Raw genomic sequence first — 14,957 nt, 5'->3', positions numbered from 1 at the left:
CACAGTGCAGAGTGCAAGGCTTGAAGTCAGGGAGACTCTTCTTCCTGAGTTCAAATCTAGCCTCAGACACTTACCAGCTGGGTGACCCGGACAAGATGCTTAACCCTGTTTGCCTCCATTTCCTCATCTGTAAAATGAGCTGGAGATGCAAATGGCAAACCATTCCAGTATCTCTGCCCAAAAAATCCTCTAATGAGGTCATGAAGTATCACATACGACTGAAAAAAATTACTGAACAATAAGAATTTGGGATCCTCACCTTCCGTCTTGGAGTCAATATTGACTCCAAGGCAGAAGAGCGGTAAGGGTAGGCAATGGGGGTTAAGTGACTTGTCCAGGGTCACACAGCTGGGAAGTGGCTGAGGACACATTTGAATGTAGGACCTCCCATTTCTGGGCCTGATTCCCCATCCACTGAGCCACCTAGCTGTCCCCATGCATTCTTTTTTTTTCTTTAAATTTTAAATTTTGAATATTTCCCCATATTTATATGTTTCATGTACTTTCCCTCTCCCCCAATCCTCCCTAACCCTCCTTAGCCGAAGCACAATTCCTCTGGGTTTTACCTGTTTCAGTGATCAAGACCTAATTCCATATTATTGTTAGTTGGACTAGAGTTATCAGTTAGTGTCTACATCCCCAATAATATCCATCAGCCCATGTGTTCAAGCAGTTGATTTTCCTCTGTGTTTCTCCTCCCACAGTTCTCCCTCTGGATGTGGCTAGTTTTCTTTCTCATAAGTCCCTCAGCCTTGCTCTGGATCCTTGCGTTGCTGCTAGTACAGAAGTCCATTACATTCGATTTTACCACAGTGTATCAGTCTCTGTGTACAATGTTCTTCTGGCTCTGCTCCTTTCGCTCTGCATCACTTCCTGGAGGTCTTTCCAGTTCACACCCCATCCATTCTTAATAGACGATATCCTAATGAATACTGGATCGCCAAACCTTATGGAATGAAAAGCTTTCAAAAAGAAAGGGGAGACCCAGCAGAAGATGCTCTGGGGGAGCAGCAGAAGTCACCCATCCTCCTCCTCGTCCTCTGCTATTGGAGTTGTCTCTAGGGAGATGGCGACCTACCAAGGATGAGCGGACACCCTAATGCTTTTGTTCATCTCCATAAAGCCCTTCTTTTGGGCAGTTGTGTAATAGGCCAGGAGAGTGACTTGCATTAGGACCTTTTCTGGCTAAAGTCCAGAATCAAGAAAGATGGAGAAAACCACGATGACGATGACGACGTGGATGACAGTGAAAGCCCCAGCTGGACACCTAGAAGATTCTGGGGCCCAAAGGGCAGAAGAGTTCGTGTGTGTTTTGCCTCTTATACGGTAACTCCATGAGGGCCCAAGAAGTGGTAAATGACCCGCAAATCTTTGTTCTAGGCCAAGTACTGGAGCACCAACTCCCACGAGATCGAGGGTACAGTCTTTGACAAGGCTGGCAAAGCCGTGCGGCGTCTCTTTGGGAAGTGGCACGAGAGCATCTATAGTGGCACCCGGTCCTCATCCACCTGTATCTGGAGAGCACGTGAGTATTGTGGGGGTTCCCTGCTTGGAGATGGCTGGGAGATGGGACTGGGGTGAGCAGGAAGTCATTAGGATCTGGGTCTTGGATCCAGTGGGCAGTACGGTAGGGTTTCCCTCACCCTGAGCTCCTTAGGAACGCTGACATCTGGCTGGCAGGACCCAGCCCTTGGCTGAGTCTGGGAAGGAAGTTTTCAATCCACACACATGGTGTGCATGGCGCAACATAGGCCCAAGGAAGAAGAGAAAAAGGCCAAAGATGTGTGTCCTGCTTTTGAGGGAAACTCATAGTTACTCCCTACTACGGGGAAACTTTGGGTAGCTCCCTTCCCATCACTGATCCTCAGATTCCTCATCTGTAAAATGGGGATAATAATTCTTGCTCTAACTTCCTTCAAGGCTTGTGATGAAGAAAGTAGCAGAGATATAGTAGAATGGTCAATTCAGAAATTCAGAAGACCTGAGTTTAAATTCAGAGTGTAGATCTTACTTCCAGGGGGAACTAAAAATGTCCCAATGGAAAGACACCTGGATTTGAATACTGGTTCTGTCATCTACTACCTCTGTGACCTTGGACAAGTCACCTGACTGTGGGCCTCAGTTTCCTCAATTGTAAAATAAGGAGGTTTGGCCTTCTGGTCTAGTATTTGTAAAGTGCTATAGAATAGTTGGCCATTGTGCATGTTGCTGTTGTGATTCGAGTTCTGACCTTCTAGGACTCTATAAGTGGTTGGTGTTGAAGATCCCGTCAAGCTCCCAAATAATGCTCATTGATCCTCTGACCTCCAGTCGCCAGGTTTAGAGTATAAGGATGCCCAGGCCTTTGGGCTTGTAGTTAGACATAGAGGCTTCTTGAGCAGGAGAGTGGCATGGTCTGACCTCTGCTTTAGGAATACCAGTTTGGTGGCTCCACAAAGAATGGTTTGGAAAGGAGAAAGACTAGAAGTGGAGAGATCAGCTACGATATAATTGCTATTTTCCAGCTGAGAGGAGCCAAAAAGGGCCTGACCAAGCTTGTGGCTATGGGAGTGGAGAGAAGGAGGCTGATGGAAGAGTTTAATGGCATTGATGTCAAGACTTAGCAAGTGATTGCATGTGGATGCAGGAAGAGGGAAGGATCGAGTGCACAGAGGATCTGGTTCTCATCTCAGCTTCAGTGCTTGCTCTCTGGGTGGCCTTAGGCAAGTCACGGAAATCTTTCTTTGCCTCAGTTTCCCCATATTTAAAATTAAAGAGTTCAACCAGAGGGTCTCGGCGATTCCTTCCATCCCTGGCCTTAGATCTATGATCCCATGACTTGAGTGCCACAAACTTGACTTGGTTCCGTAGTGGTTTCATCTAAGTCCTGTGAGCCTCAGGCAGGAACTGCAATCCACAGTGCCGACATGCCACACTTGCCTCCCAGCTTGTCCCCTGCCTTGTTGGAGGCCATCTACAGCATTCACGAGCTCACCGAAGGAGAGTTCCTGTTTCTTCCAGCTTATATGGTGGTCACTTTGGGTGGCCGTAGTGTGGGGCTCCAGTGCCTCTTCTTAGCTTCCTGCCAAGGTCGTTTGGGTGGGGGACAGAAGGGACTTGTGAAGCTAAACGAATGAATGAGTCTCTCCAGTCCCTTAGCTCAGGGCTCCCAAAGTCTCAAGTCCTCAATGGAAGCACCCTTTCCACCAGCCCCAGTTGCAGCCAGCCCGTCCTCATCTTTTTGTTCTCTGATTCTTGACTCTCTTTCTATAAACAGTCCTTGGAGGATCTACCCAATTTGCTGGGGGCCTCCCTCTAGTTCTCTATGGCTGCTGCTGTAGCTTCTTGGCCCATTCCCCACATCTTATTGCCCAGCCTCTCGGCTGCTTCATCAGGAGCCTCTAAGCTCCTTGACGGCAAGGTCTGTTTTCGTTTTTCGAGTGCCTGCAACATAGTAGGTGCTTAATAAATAGTAATAGCAGTAATAATAGCTGGCATTTATGTACTACTTGAGGTTGCCAAAGCCCTTTACAAATGTCACCTCATTTTATGCTCACAACAATCCGGGGAGGTAGGGGCTATGGTGAACTTCTTTTTACAGATGGGGAAACTGAGACAGAGGGAGGTTAGGTGACTTGCTCAGGGTCCCAGAGAAAGCAGGTATTTGAGGTTACCCTCGCCACTGCTCCACATTGCTGCCTATTCAGATCTAGAGCCAGAGGGGTCCTCAGAGGCTATTTAGTTCACTCCCCACATTTTACAGATAAAGAAACTGAGGCCCAAGAAAGGTAAATGATTTGTTTAAGGTCAAAACTGGTAGTCAAGTGCAGCCTAGTTACACGTCACACATGTTCATTCCAGGCATGGCAGTGGAGGAGGAAATGGGTCTAAACCAGCGATGGGCAAACTTTTTAAAGAGGGGGCCAAAGGAAAGGAAATGCTCTTCTGTCAGTCTGTTTCTAAGGCAACTCTTTCAAAGTTTCATTGTATTGTATCCTACTCATTGCATTCGTCTGATCAGGAATAATGTCCACGACTGGATAGAACATTTCAGGGGGCCGCAGTTTGCCCATCACTAATCTAAAGGATTCCAAACCCTCAAAGCAGAACCTGAGCAAATCTTTGCAGAGTAAAAGTTGGGGGAAAGTGATCCCAGAATCTTTTTTTTCAACAAGTTCCTTAAAGCAATACAATGCTGGAGAACTTAATAACTTGGAGAGAAACCCAGAGGAGTTGCAGAAATTGGATTGGAGTCTTTGCACTCAGAATCCTCCATTTCAAGTTTTAAGTGAGTCTAGACTTCACGGTCCCCTGAGCCCGGGCTGGGCAGACAGAAGGAAAGCTGGGAGGAAGCTGACCTGCTCCTGGTCCTTCTGCCTGAACGTTTTAATAGCAAAGCAAAGCAAAATGACACGGAGGTCAGGGAGGAGCAGGTGGTGAAGGGAAGCGCGTGGGCAAACCTGAGAGACACTGAGGGGAAGTGGAGGCAGGCACTAATTGTTGCTTGGGCTTCACAGACCCCATGCCGAAGGGGCACGAGCAGTATTATGGCTTTACCCAGTTCGCCCTGGAGCTGAACGAGCTGGACTCCCTGACCAGACCACACCTCCCCCCCACGGACACGCGGTTCCGGCCAGACCAAAGGTAATGCTTCTCCTGCTCCCCGTAGCCTCCAAGCACCTTGCCCTAAGGGCCACCCCTACCGCCAGGGGAGGCCTGGAGGCAGGTCTCAGACTGGCAGGGATGAGAAGAACCCCCATTGCTCTCTGGGGTATCCCGGAGATGCGGCCGCCTGGAATTTTCTGGTGGTCCAGTGGAAAGAGTCCTGGATTGGGAATCTAAGGACCTAGGTTTGGATTCAGACTGTGCTACTTACTATTTGTATCACCCTGGGCAAGTCATTTAACCTGGTTGGGTCTCAGTTTTCTCCTTTGTAAAATGAGGGGTTGGGCTGAATCACCTCTAAGGTCTCTTCTGGTTCCAAGTCTATGAGCCTGAGAGTTCTCTCCCCCTAAATCAGCCCTTTGCTCTTCTGTCTGGGCGCCCTAACGGTCACACCTCAAGCCTAAATCTTCCTGGGTACGCCTTCCATCCACTGCTCCCAGTTCTGCCCTCTGGGGCCAAGCAGAAGCCACTGAATTCTGTGCCATTTGACTGACCTTCAAGCACTGGAAGTTGGCTCGGAGTCTCCCTCCCAGTCTTCTGTTCCCCAACGTCCCCGGGTTCCTTGCAGCCTGGAGGCCATTCTCCATCGCCATCCGCCCTCCTCCTGGTGCTCTCCAGTTCATCAATCCCTTTCCTACGCAATCCAGGGAGTCGTTGCTGAGGAAGTGGCCGGCTCTGATGATTATAGGAGCCCCAGCATCGACAGAGCACCTCCCATTCTAGAGGGCTTCCCAGTTTGCACATCTCTTTCCTCACAGAACCCCCATGAAGGTGGGAGTGCAGGTATGAGTATCCCCATTTTACCAGTGAGGAAACGGACTCCAAGAGCCTGAGCAAATTCCCCAGAGCCACCCATTCAGTGATTGGATGCTAAGTGTCCTCGGTGGCCACGTCTGGCACTCGGCTCATGTCATCTTGAATGCCATCAAGGCTGAAGCTCAAGTGTGGTCATGGTGACCATCAAACCATGCCAATGCAGAGTGGGAAACAGAACCAGCGTAATGCTCAAGGATCTCATCTTTGTTCATGGATTCATTTAGGAACCACTCTAGATCCTTCCTAGCTGTGTCACCCTGGGCAAGTCACTTAAACCCAACTACCTAGCCCTTAATGCTCTTTTGCCTTCAGATCTATTGTTAGTATTCCTTTTTTTCTTTTTTTAAAGCCCTTTACTTAGAATCAACACTGTAGGGGCAGCTGGGTAGCTCAGTGGATGGAGAGTCAGGCCTAGAGACGGGAGGTCCTGGGTTCAAATCCAGCCTTAGACACTTCCCAGCTGTGTGACCCTGGGCAAGTCACTTGGCCCCCATTGCCCCAGCCCTAACCACTCTTCCACCTAGGAGCCAATACACAGAAGTTAAGGGTTTTAAAAAAAAAAAGAATCAACACTATTGGTTCTAAAGCAGAAAAGGGGTGTCCTGAAGTGGACAGAACTTTGGAGATCCCTGGATGGGGGTCTGGATAGGACCTGAGTCATCTTATCCAAGTTCTCACTTTATTGATACTACAACGGCCAAAACCAAACAAGTGAAGGGTCTTCTCCAGGAATCAAGCTTGGTGTCCAACCGAGGTTCCCTGACTCCAGGTCAGAACTCTTTCTGCTATTATGGAATGCCACCTCCCAGGCCTGGCTTCCAATCCAGATTCTGCAGGTACTCAGATGACTTCAGAGGAGTCTCTTGACCTTTGAATGCCTCAATTTCTTTATCTGTCCAATGGAAGGCCCAGCACAAGATCTTAGACCTCCAGTGGCCTTACATGACCCCAGGGTTGTCTTCCTTGATACCATGCAGACTTTTCACCATGTGCTTTAGAGCCATTCATGGCTAGAGCTTCAAGGAATCAGAGAGATTAAGTGCCCATTTTATAAAAAACTAAACACTAAGACCCAGAGAAGAACCTCAAGCCTCCTAGATGAAAGGAATTGTAGGAGAATCATCCTAAGTTCCTAGCCTGGCATCATGACCTCAGCAAGAATCGTAGCCATTCTGTGCCTCAGTGTTTCATCTATAAAATGGGTGTGATTATACCTCCCCTTCATAGCTCACAGGGTAAATATCAAAATTACCTTTACACTTTTTTCCAGCTTGAGATCTATGGTCTTGTGTACCCCTAAAACAGCATTCTTGCCATCCCTTTGCCCTGCCAAATCATTGTTAGTATAGGTAAGGACACTTGGAAGTCCAGGTCGCCATAAGAGTTTAAGGTACTGAGTGTGAGATTGCAGAAAGGAGAGGAAAGTCTAAGATTTTGGCTTTGGGTTCCTATTTACCTCTTACTCTCTCTGCCTCCTGTACCCCTTGGAGCCTTCATTTCCTCCTTGGTGAGATGGGAATAATAACACTTGAGTTCCTCTCCTCCTTTCCTTCCTCCCAAATACCAGTGCCCTGGGGATGTACCTATGAACTAGTCTTGGTCAAGGATGTCTCTGAGCTAATGGTCCTCTCTGTCCAGGTTGTTAGAAGAAGGGAACTTGGAAGAAGCAGAAACCCAGAAGCAAAGGGTTGAGCAACTGCAGAGGGAACGACGGCGGGTCATGGAAGAGAATAACCTGGAGCATCAACCTCGGTTTTTCAGGTATGCTTGTTGGCCCCTGGTAGGCTGGCACTTCCATGGGGAATTCAGCCAACCGGATGGAGGCTCTGGGAATAGGGACGGATTCTGGGACAGAGTCCTAATGTCTTTGGTATGGGGACTCCCATAACCTGTTCAGGTCAGCAGTTTCTTAGCCATTGAATTGCAAGAAGTTCTGAGATCCAAGTGGCTTGTCCAGCTGTAAGACTTGAACTTAAGTCTTCCTGGCTTCAAGACTGGCTCTCTTGTTGTTTTTGAAAATGATGAAGGCCGATATTAAAAGGGAAAATAGTACTTTAATAAAAGCCATGCCGATAGAGATAAATTATTAGACCACGAGCCTGTAAGAATTCAAGCTGCCTCCTCAGCCATTTTACATTTTGTACCTTTGCGCGCTCAGATAGCAAAAAAGACCACCTCTCCTGACTCCGGGAGTCTTATCCCCTCTCTTACATCATCACGCTTCCTATCTGCCTCCATTTTTACAAGAGGAATCATGGGAAATGTAGTTTTCCAAAGTCCCCTAAAATGTCCACAGGAAGCTTGCCATATAGCTACATATCTTAACGCTCAAATGAGCCCCAAATAGCTCTTAAATAGAGTCCCAGAAATTCTAAATAACACACTCTACACTACAAATCACTGGCCTGGGATCATGAAAACCAACAATCCTTGTCCTCAAGGAGTTTTCCTTTTACTAGGAGGGAATACCGTGGACACATTGTCCTTTGGGTCACCCCTACATTTACTTCTTCGGAAATTTCCACATTCCTTTCCACCAGTGATTCCCAAAGTGGGCGCCACCGCCCCCTGGTGGGTGCTGCAGCGATCCAGGGGAGCGGTGATGGCCACAGGGGCATTTATCTTTCCTATTAATTGCTATTAAAATTTAAAATAAATTAATTTCCAGGGGGCTAAGTCATATTTTTTTCTGGAAAGGGGGCGGCAGGCCAAAAAAGTTTGGGAACCACTGCTTTCCACATTTATGACTCTAAAGCCTTGTCAGGAGAGAAAGATGGCTCTTTGCACAAGGGGCGTAGCTTATAGTTACCAAAAGCACTACGATGCTTCCCAAACATAATCTACCCCTCTCTGTTCCTCCTCTTTAATCCTGGGCCCCACTCATTGGCCATTTGCAGTTTCTGCACCAAATTGGAGTATAGACTGGCCATAAACTGCATGGCCCAAGTGTCTTTTTTCATCCATTTGGTTTTTCCTCTGTAGATGTTTAGGCCTGTCTCTTTTGAAGCAACTACTTTATTGAGGAGGCCATAAAAAGGCTTCACATTTATGTTTTGACTACAAAAATCAAAAGCCAAAATCCACCTGACTTAGTGAAGCAAAACAAAGCCCTGAAGTGTCTCTCAGAGGAGAGAAGGACGCCTCCCTTGTAGGCTGAGATCATGCAAGATTCCTTGAGAAATAAAGCCACCGGGAGACGCTGTTCAGTATCCCTGTGGTTGTCACGCCAGGGACGATGCCTCCAAACGGAGTCCGAATGGAAGGAGGCTTCCCTCTGCGGAGTGGGTCTTCCCGGTGCCCTTGTTTCTGGGGGATGGGGACAAGGATCGGCATCCTCGCCATCTGCCGATGTTTATCGACGATGCCCGACATCAGCAGGGAAAAGAATCCGCCCCAGATGGGCCGTCTTCCAGCAGAGCAGTCGGAGCCGGCGGACGTGGCTTTGCCGCTTTGCTGATAGCTTTGGCTCTCGTGTGTGTCTCGCATGTTCATGCCGAGGGCTCGATGTGGAGGCAGAGTTTGCCTCCTCTCCCAGCTGGGGCCCGTCCGTGCAGAGGTTCCCTTCCAGACCTCCACGGGGAGAACCTGGGAAGTCGAGCTTCTGCCCGAGGCGTCCATTTGCTAAATAAGGAGGGGGGGTCAGCTCTGTCTTGTCCCCCAAATGGGCCTGCGACGTTGCCTGACGTTTCCTTTGCACGCATGCAGGGAAATGGCGTTTGCCCACCAACACGACAGGACTGAATTATGCCTCCGAGTCACGCGTGTTGTTGAGGAGGTGGTCTAAGCCGCTCGCTTCAGAGACTTTGAGGAAAGCCTCCTACGTGGCTGCTTAATCTTCCGTGGGGGAGAGATGGAAGAACTAGACAAGAATTAGGCGGGATGGATCTCGGTCTGCGCCAGGAGAGGGAGGGCCCACCCTGGGGAGAATATAACCTTTCTGACACACATGTCATAAAGAGTGGGGAGACCCAGGTTCAAATCCTCCTTGTGCCCTTTTTCAAACAATGGACTGCAGGCAAGCCTTTCTGCTTATCTGCCTCAGTGCTCTCCTTTTCAAAATGAGGGATTGGATAGTGTGGTTCTAGGAGAGACAAAAGTAAATCAGTTGGCCATGATGCAAAGTCCCGGCAGATAGAGGGATCCCCACCTAAGTGAACTGTTTGCACTCTTTCAGCTCTACAAAAAAAATATTTTCAGTCAAACAAAACATACACCTGAGGCGTGTGTCACTGCATGAAAAGATGATGCTGCGGCTTTGTGCTCATGAATAAGCAACGTGTTATTTTATTTATTTCTTTTTGATTAATTTCTTTTTTATGTTTTTCCATGTTTCCATGATTCGTTTTCTTTCCCTCCCCCCTCCCAGAGCCAACAAGCAGTTCCACTGGGTTGTACAAATGTTGTCACTTGATACCTATTTCCACATTATTCATTTTTGCTATAGAGTGATTTTTTTTAAAGCCTAAATTCCCAAATCACATCCCCATATATACGTGTGTGATAAGTGATGTCATGCTTTGCTTTTGCATTTCCGCTCCCACAGTTCTTTCTCTCAATGTGGATAGCATCCTTTCTCATAGGTCCCTTGGGATTGTCCTGGATCGATTCATTGCTACTAGTAGTAAAATCCATTACATTGGATTATTCCACAATGTTTTACTTTCTGTGTACAATGTTCTGGTTCTGCTCATTTCACTCTAATCAGTTCACTGAGCTTCTCCCAGTTCACATGGAAAGCCTCCAGATCATCAATCCTTACAGCACAAAAGTATTCCATCACCATCAGATACCACAATTAAGTTCAGCCATTCCCCATTTGAGGGACAACCCTTTATTTTCAATTTTTTGCCACCACAAAGAGTGCAGCTATGAATATTTTTGTACAAATATTTTTCCTTACTATCTCTTTGGGGCACAAACCCACTAGTGGTATGGCTGGATCAGAGGGAATATGTTCTTTTAAAGCCCTTTGCGCATAATTCTAAATTGCCTTCCAGAATGGCTGGATTAATTCACAATTCCACCAACAATGCATTAGTGTCCTGATTTTGCCACATCCTCTCCAACATTTATTATTTTCCTTTACTATCATATTGGCCATTCTGCAAGGTGTGAAAAGTGGTACCTCAGCATTGTTTTGATTTGCATTTCTCTAATTATGAGAGATTTGGAATACTTTTTTATGTACTTATTGATAGTTTTGATTTCTTAAAACTTAAATCTTAAAACTGCCCATCTTTATATTTGCCTATAACATGTCCCTTGACCATTTGTCAATTGGGAAATGGCTTGATTTTTTTTTTATACAATTGACTTAGCTCCTTATAAATATGAGAAATGAGACCTTTTTCAGAGGTTTTTGTTATAAAAACCTTTCCCCAATTTGTTGCTTCCCTTCTCATTTTGGTTGCATTGGTTCTGTTTGTATAGAAACTTTAAAATTTAATATAATCAAAATTATTCATTTTACATTTTGTAGTGCTCTCTGTCTCCTGCTTGGTCTTAAATTCCTTCCTTTCCCATAGATCTAACAGATATACTGTTCTGTGTTCACCTAATTTATTTATATTTAAGTCATTTTATATTTATATTTAATATTATGTATTTATATATAGCATAATATAAATATAATATAAATGATGTGTTTATATTGAAGTCATTTGCCCACTCTGAGTTAATGTTGGTATAGGGTGTAAGATGTTGATCTAAACCTAAATTCGTCCCATACTGTTTTCCAATTCTCCCATCAGTTTTTGTCAAATAGTGGATTCTTGTCCCCAGAGCTGGGATCTTTGGGTTTATTGAACACTAGCTTGCTGAGGTTATTTACCCCTAGTCTATTCCATTGCTCCACCTTCCTGTCTCTAAGCCAGTACCAGATTGTTTTGACGACTGCTGCTCTACAGTACAGTTCAAGATCTGCTCCTGCTAGGCCACCTTCCTTCACATTTTTTTTTCATTATTTCCCTTGATATTCTTGATCTTTTGTTCTTCCAGATGAACTTTGTCATAATTTTTTCTAATTCTATGAAAAAGTGTTTTGGAAATTTGATAGAGCCCTGAATAAGTAAATTAATTTAGGTAGGTTGTCACTTTTATTATATTGACTCATCCTACCCATGAGCAATTGATGTTTTCCCAATTGTTTAGACCTAGTTTTATTTGGGTGTAGAGTGTTTTATAGTTATGTTTATATGATTCCTGAATTTGTCTCAGCAAGTAGATTCTCATGTATTTTATCTTGTCTAGAGTGATTTTAAATGGAGTTTCTCTTTCTAACTCTTGCTATGAGCAGCTTTTTAAAGAGCCCCATCAGGGGGCAGCTGGATGGCTCAGTGGATGGAGAGCCAGGCCTAGAGACGGGAGGTCCTGGGTTCAAATCTGACCTCAGACTCTTCCCAGCTGTGTGACCCTGGGCAAGTCACTTAACCCCCATTGCCTATCCTTACCACTCTTCTGCCTTGGAGCCAATACACAGTATTTACTCCAAGATGGAAGGTGAGGATTTAAAAAAAAAAAAAGAAAGAAAAGAAAAGAAAAATCATTCATTCATTCAACAGTAGCAACAGTACATTTACTTTTGCTAGTCTAGCAGAGGAGCCATTTCAAAGTAAAGTGTGACTCTGGGCAAGTCATTTTCCCTTCAAAAGCTCCAGTTTCCTCCAGTGTAAAATGGAGCTCTTTCTGTATTTTCTTGTATTCTTCACAGAGATTTATTTTTATCCTCAAGACCTAACACAGGGTTTAGGCACATAAACTCTTGGTCTTCCATTGATGTGGCACCAGATGAGCCCTTGTGGTTTTCTCAAAAACCAAACTATTCACAGCCTCTGTTTGAAAAGCCAGAATCACTGAGAATTTTGAGAAACGGAGGCAAAGCCCCCAGGATTCCAGGCTTCCGGCTTGTGCCCTTTCTAGTAGTCTCCAGCTCGCTCAGCCTTGCCTGAAGGCAGGTTTGAAGGAAGCTCAGCAGCTCAGAGAATAGCTTTCTTCTTCATGGCCTCAAGGAGCCATCAGTGAGGAGGCTGTCCAGACAGTCCTTCAGATACTCATTCGGGAAATGTTTCCTCTTGGACAGGAAATCCAGCGACGACTCGTGGGTGAGCAACGGAACTTACCTGGACCTGCGAAGAGACCCCGGCTTCTCCAAGCTGGACAACCCCACCCTGTGGTGAAGGGACTTCTTCAGCCTCTCACTCTCTGCTGGCCCCTTTCTGGGACAATCGATGCCCATTTATCTCTCTATAAATAGCTGTACACGTATTTAAGGGACGCCACCTAGAGCGATGCGTCCGTGCTTGACCTAGACTCGTAAGTATCCAAGAATCCATTTTCCTCAGTGGATTTCTCTACGATTCCAATTGTTACCAGGATGGTTTGTATGAAGGTAGAAGACCTTAATTTCTTTTTATATATCGACTATTTAATAAAATGAAATCCTGAATGTTAGAGGCTTGGGGAGAGGGAAGGGGAGAAGCTTTAACACTAACTTTCCAAAGGCTTCACAACATTCAGATGAAGCGGATGCCTTATTGAATCCTGTCGAAAGGGGGAAAGACTCTCTCCCGGGCCTGTTGGGGAACGAGAAGAGGACCCACCCTGGGGGAGCCTCCCAAGCTGCATTGGGTGGCTCAGCCATCTTTTGGCCTCGGACTGCCGGGGAATTGCCCCTCCTGGGTGATTCTGTGCGGGCCAGGCGGATGACTCTCTTCTCGTTGTTTTCTCTGGTGGGACGGTGGGGTGCCGAGAAGAAGAGAATGTTCTTTTCATTTATTCTGGGTTTAGAACCTCCTGGAAGAGGTTGTCCAGTTGCCTTACACGCACAATTTCCCCTGTTGTTCAAGCACTGGGAATCCCCTCGCCCAAAGTCTTGGATCAGTGGCCCAAAGCGGCCGTCGGAGAAGCCGTCACGGGGAAGAACAGAAGCTTTGGCCAGGACCGAAAGCGCCCCCCGCTTTCCTGTCCTCCCGAGACCCTCCCAGCCCACCAATCGACCAACGTCTTAGTGTTTGGCGATTTGAAATCCGTTTGTATCCACCACCTCGATGGTTTCTATCAACTCGAAACAGGGGAACTTTTTAAGAAAAACAAAAAACTTTGGCAAATGTACCTGATTGTTTTCCATAACAGATACGTTTTCTGAAATACTCTTTCGGTATTTTCTACCTCTTTCTTCTAAGTACCCTCTTCTCGATCTTGTACAACGTGTTTGGTGACCATCTGCCTTATTGCGCCCCAAACGATGGGCCCTCCAATCCTCCTTTGAGCCCCCCGTTCTGTTCTGGTGACTCTAAGCGTCCGTCGCCCTCCCCGTTCTCTGCCTCCGTCCCTGTCACTACTTCCCACGTTCGGCAGCTGCCTCCGAGGAAGCACAGACCCGGGCCCCAGGGAGAGGCGGGCGGCCTTTTAGAGCGGCCGCCGAACGCTACTGTGCGCAATAACGGAAATGCGTGACCGAGCAACTGCCCACGTGCTCTTGGCATCGGGCCTCGTCCATTCATAAGCTCTGCCCGATCCACAGGCCAGGGCGGCGGGCGCTCATCGGTGGGAAGGTTTCTGCAAAAAATAAAATAAAATAAAACGTTTGACCGCTGTCAGAGCGGGTGGGCATTTGACTTGCCATGAATAATGGGTGAGAAAAAATGCCAAAGTCTCCACGTGGGCCATCAGCCACTTTGGAACGGGGAAACGTTTGGGATGGGGCGGGCAGGGCTCTTTCCTTGGCCAATGTCTGTCCGCAGAGCTTTCAGACAATAAAATCCTCAGTCGATGCTGGAGTCCTTCTTTCTGTTGCGTGGGAACACGCAGGCCAGTCTTCTTTCCATCTCAGAATGGTGGCTCCATCCCTTGGTCCCAGGCTGGTGTCAACCTCAGCCGGGTTCTGCCCCCACGGGCGGAGGCGGGCTGCTCACCAGGAAACCGAGTTCAGCTTCCCTCCAGGAACGTTAGCGCAGTGCTGGTGCTGGCCTCGAGCCTCAGTGCTTCCCCTTATTATCTGCCTGGCCTGGGCTAAGTCAGGGCTTCCATTTTCTCCACATTGAAGGTAAAGTCATCCTGGATGCCTCTTACCCCATCAGAGGCAGGGGCTCCCCTCGTATCCCCAGGCACATGGTAGGCGCTTCATAAATAAATGTTGATGGATTGATTATTCCACATCCAGATGAAATCAAGACAACAAACATTTATCAAGTGCTTTCTGTATACTGGGCACATGCCAAGCACCAGGCATACACTAATAAGGTAAAAACAGTCCTTACCCTTGAGGAGCACAAAAGGGGTGAAGGGAGGGGAACAACACGCTAACAACTATCTTCATACCAAAAAAAATACAGACTAAGTCAGACAGAAGACACCACCGGTAAACAAGCTTGCTCTGGTTATTTTAAAGCTTACAATTAAAAAAACTTGGCATGGCTCTCATATTCTGTAGATGGACTGCATCCTCTTTAAGCCTGTATTTCATAAATACAGAGGAAACCAGGCTAAATGCCAAATTA

General features: G+C 46.8%; 1 protein-coding gene across 2 annotated transcripts in view; it reads left to right on the top strand.

Moving 5' to 3' along the window:
- OSBPL3 (oxysterol binding protein like 3) overlaps nucleotides 1–14,230 on the top strand; it is a 100,533-nt gene extending 86,303 nt beyond the window's left edge. For both annotated transcript variants that reach the window (XM_044678764.1, XM_044678763.1), the window contains 4 exons: nucleotides 1,381–1,525; nucleotides 4,497–4,623; nucleotides 7,099–7,221; nucleotides 12,539–14,230. In XM_044678764.1, the coding sequence (XP_044534699.1) occupies nucleotides 1,381–1,525; nucleotides 4,497–4,623; nucleotides 7,099–7,221; nucleotides 12,539–12,635 (492 nt within the window). In that variant the 3' untranslated portion in view covers nucleotides 12,636–14,230. The remainder of the gene's footprint in view (nucleotides 1–1,380; nucleotides 1,526–4,496; nucleotides 4,624–7,098; nucleotides 7,222–12,538) is intronic.
- Nucleotides 14,231–14,957: the final 727 nt, after the last annotated feature.

Source organism: Gracilinanus agilis, chromosome 5 (genome assembly GCF_016433145.1).
Source record: "Gracilinanus agilis isolate LMUSP501 chromosome 5, AgileGrace, whole genome shotgun sequence".
NCBI classification, from domain to species: Eukaryota; Metazoa; Chordata; class Mammalia; order Didelphimorphia; family Didelphidae; genus Gracilinanus; species Gracilinanus agilis.
The sequence above is the reverse complement of the archived record's forward strand: the minus strand, read 5'-3'. Positions and strand labels throughout refer to the sequence as shown.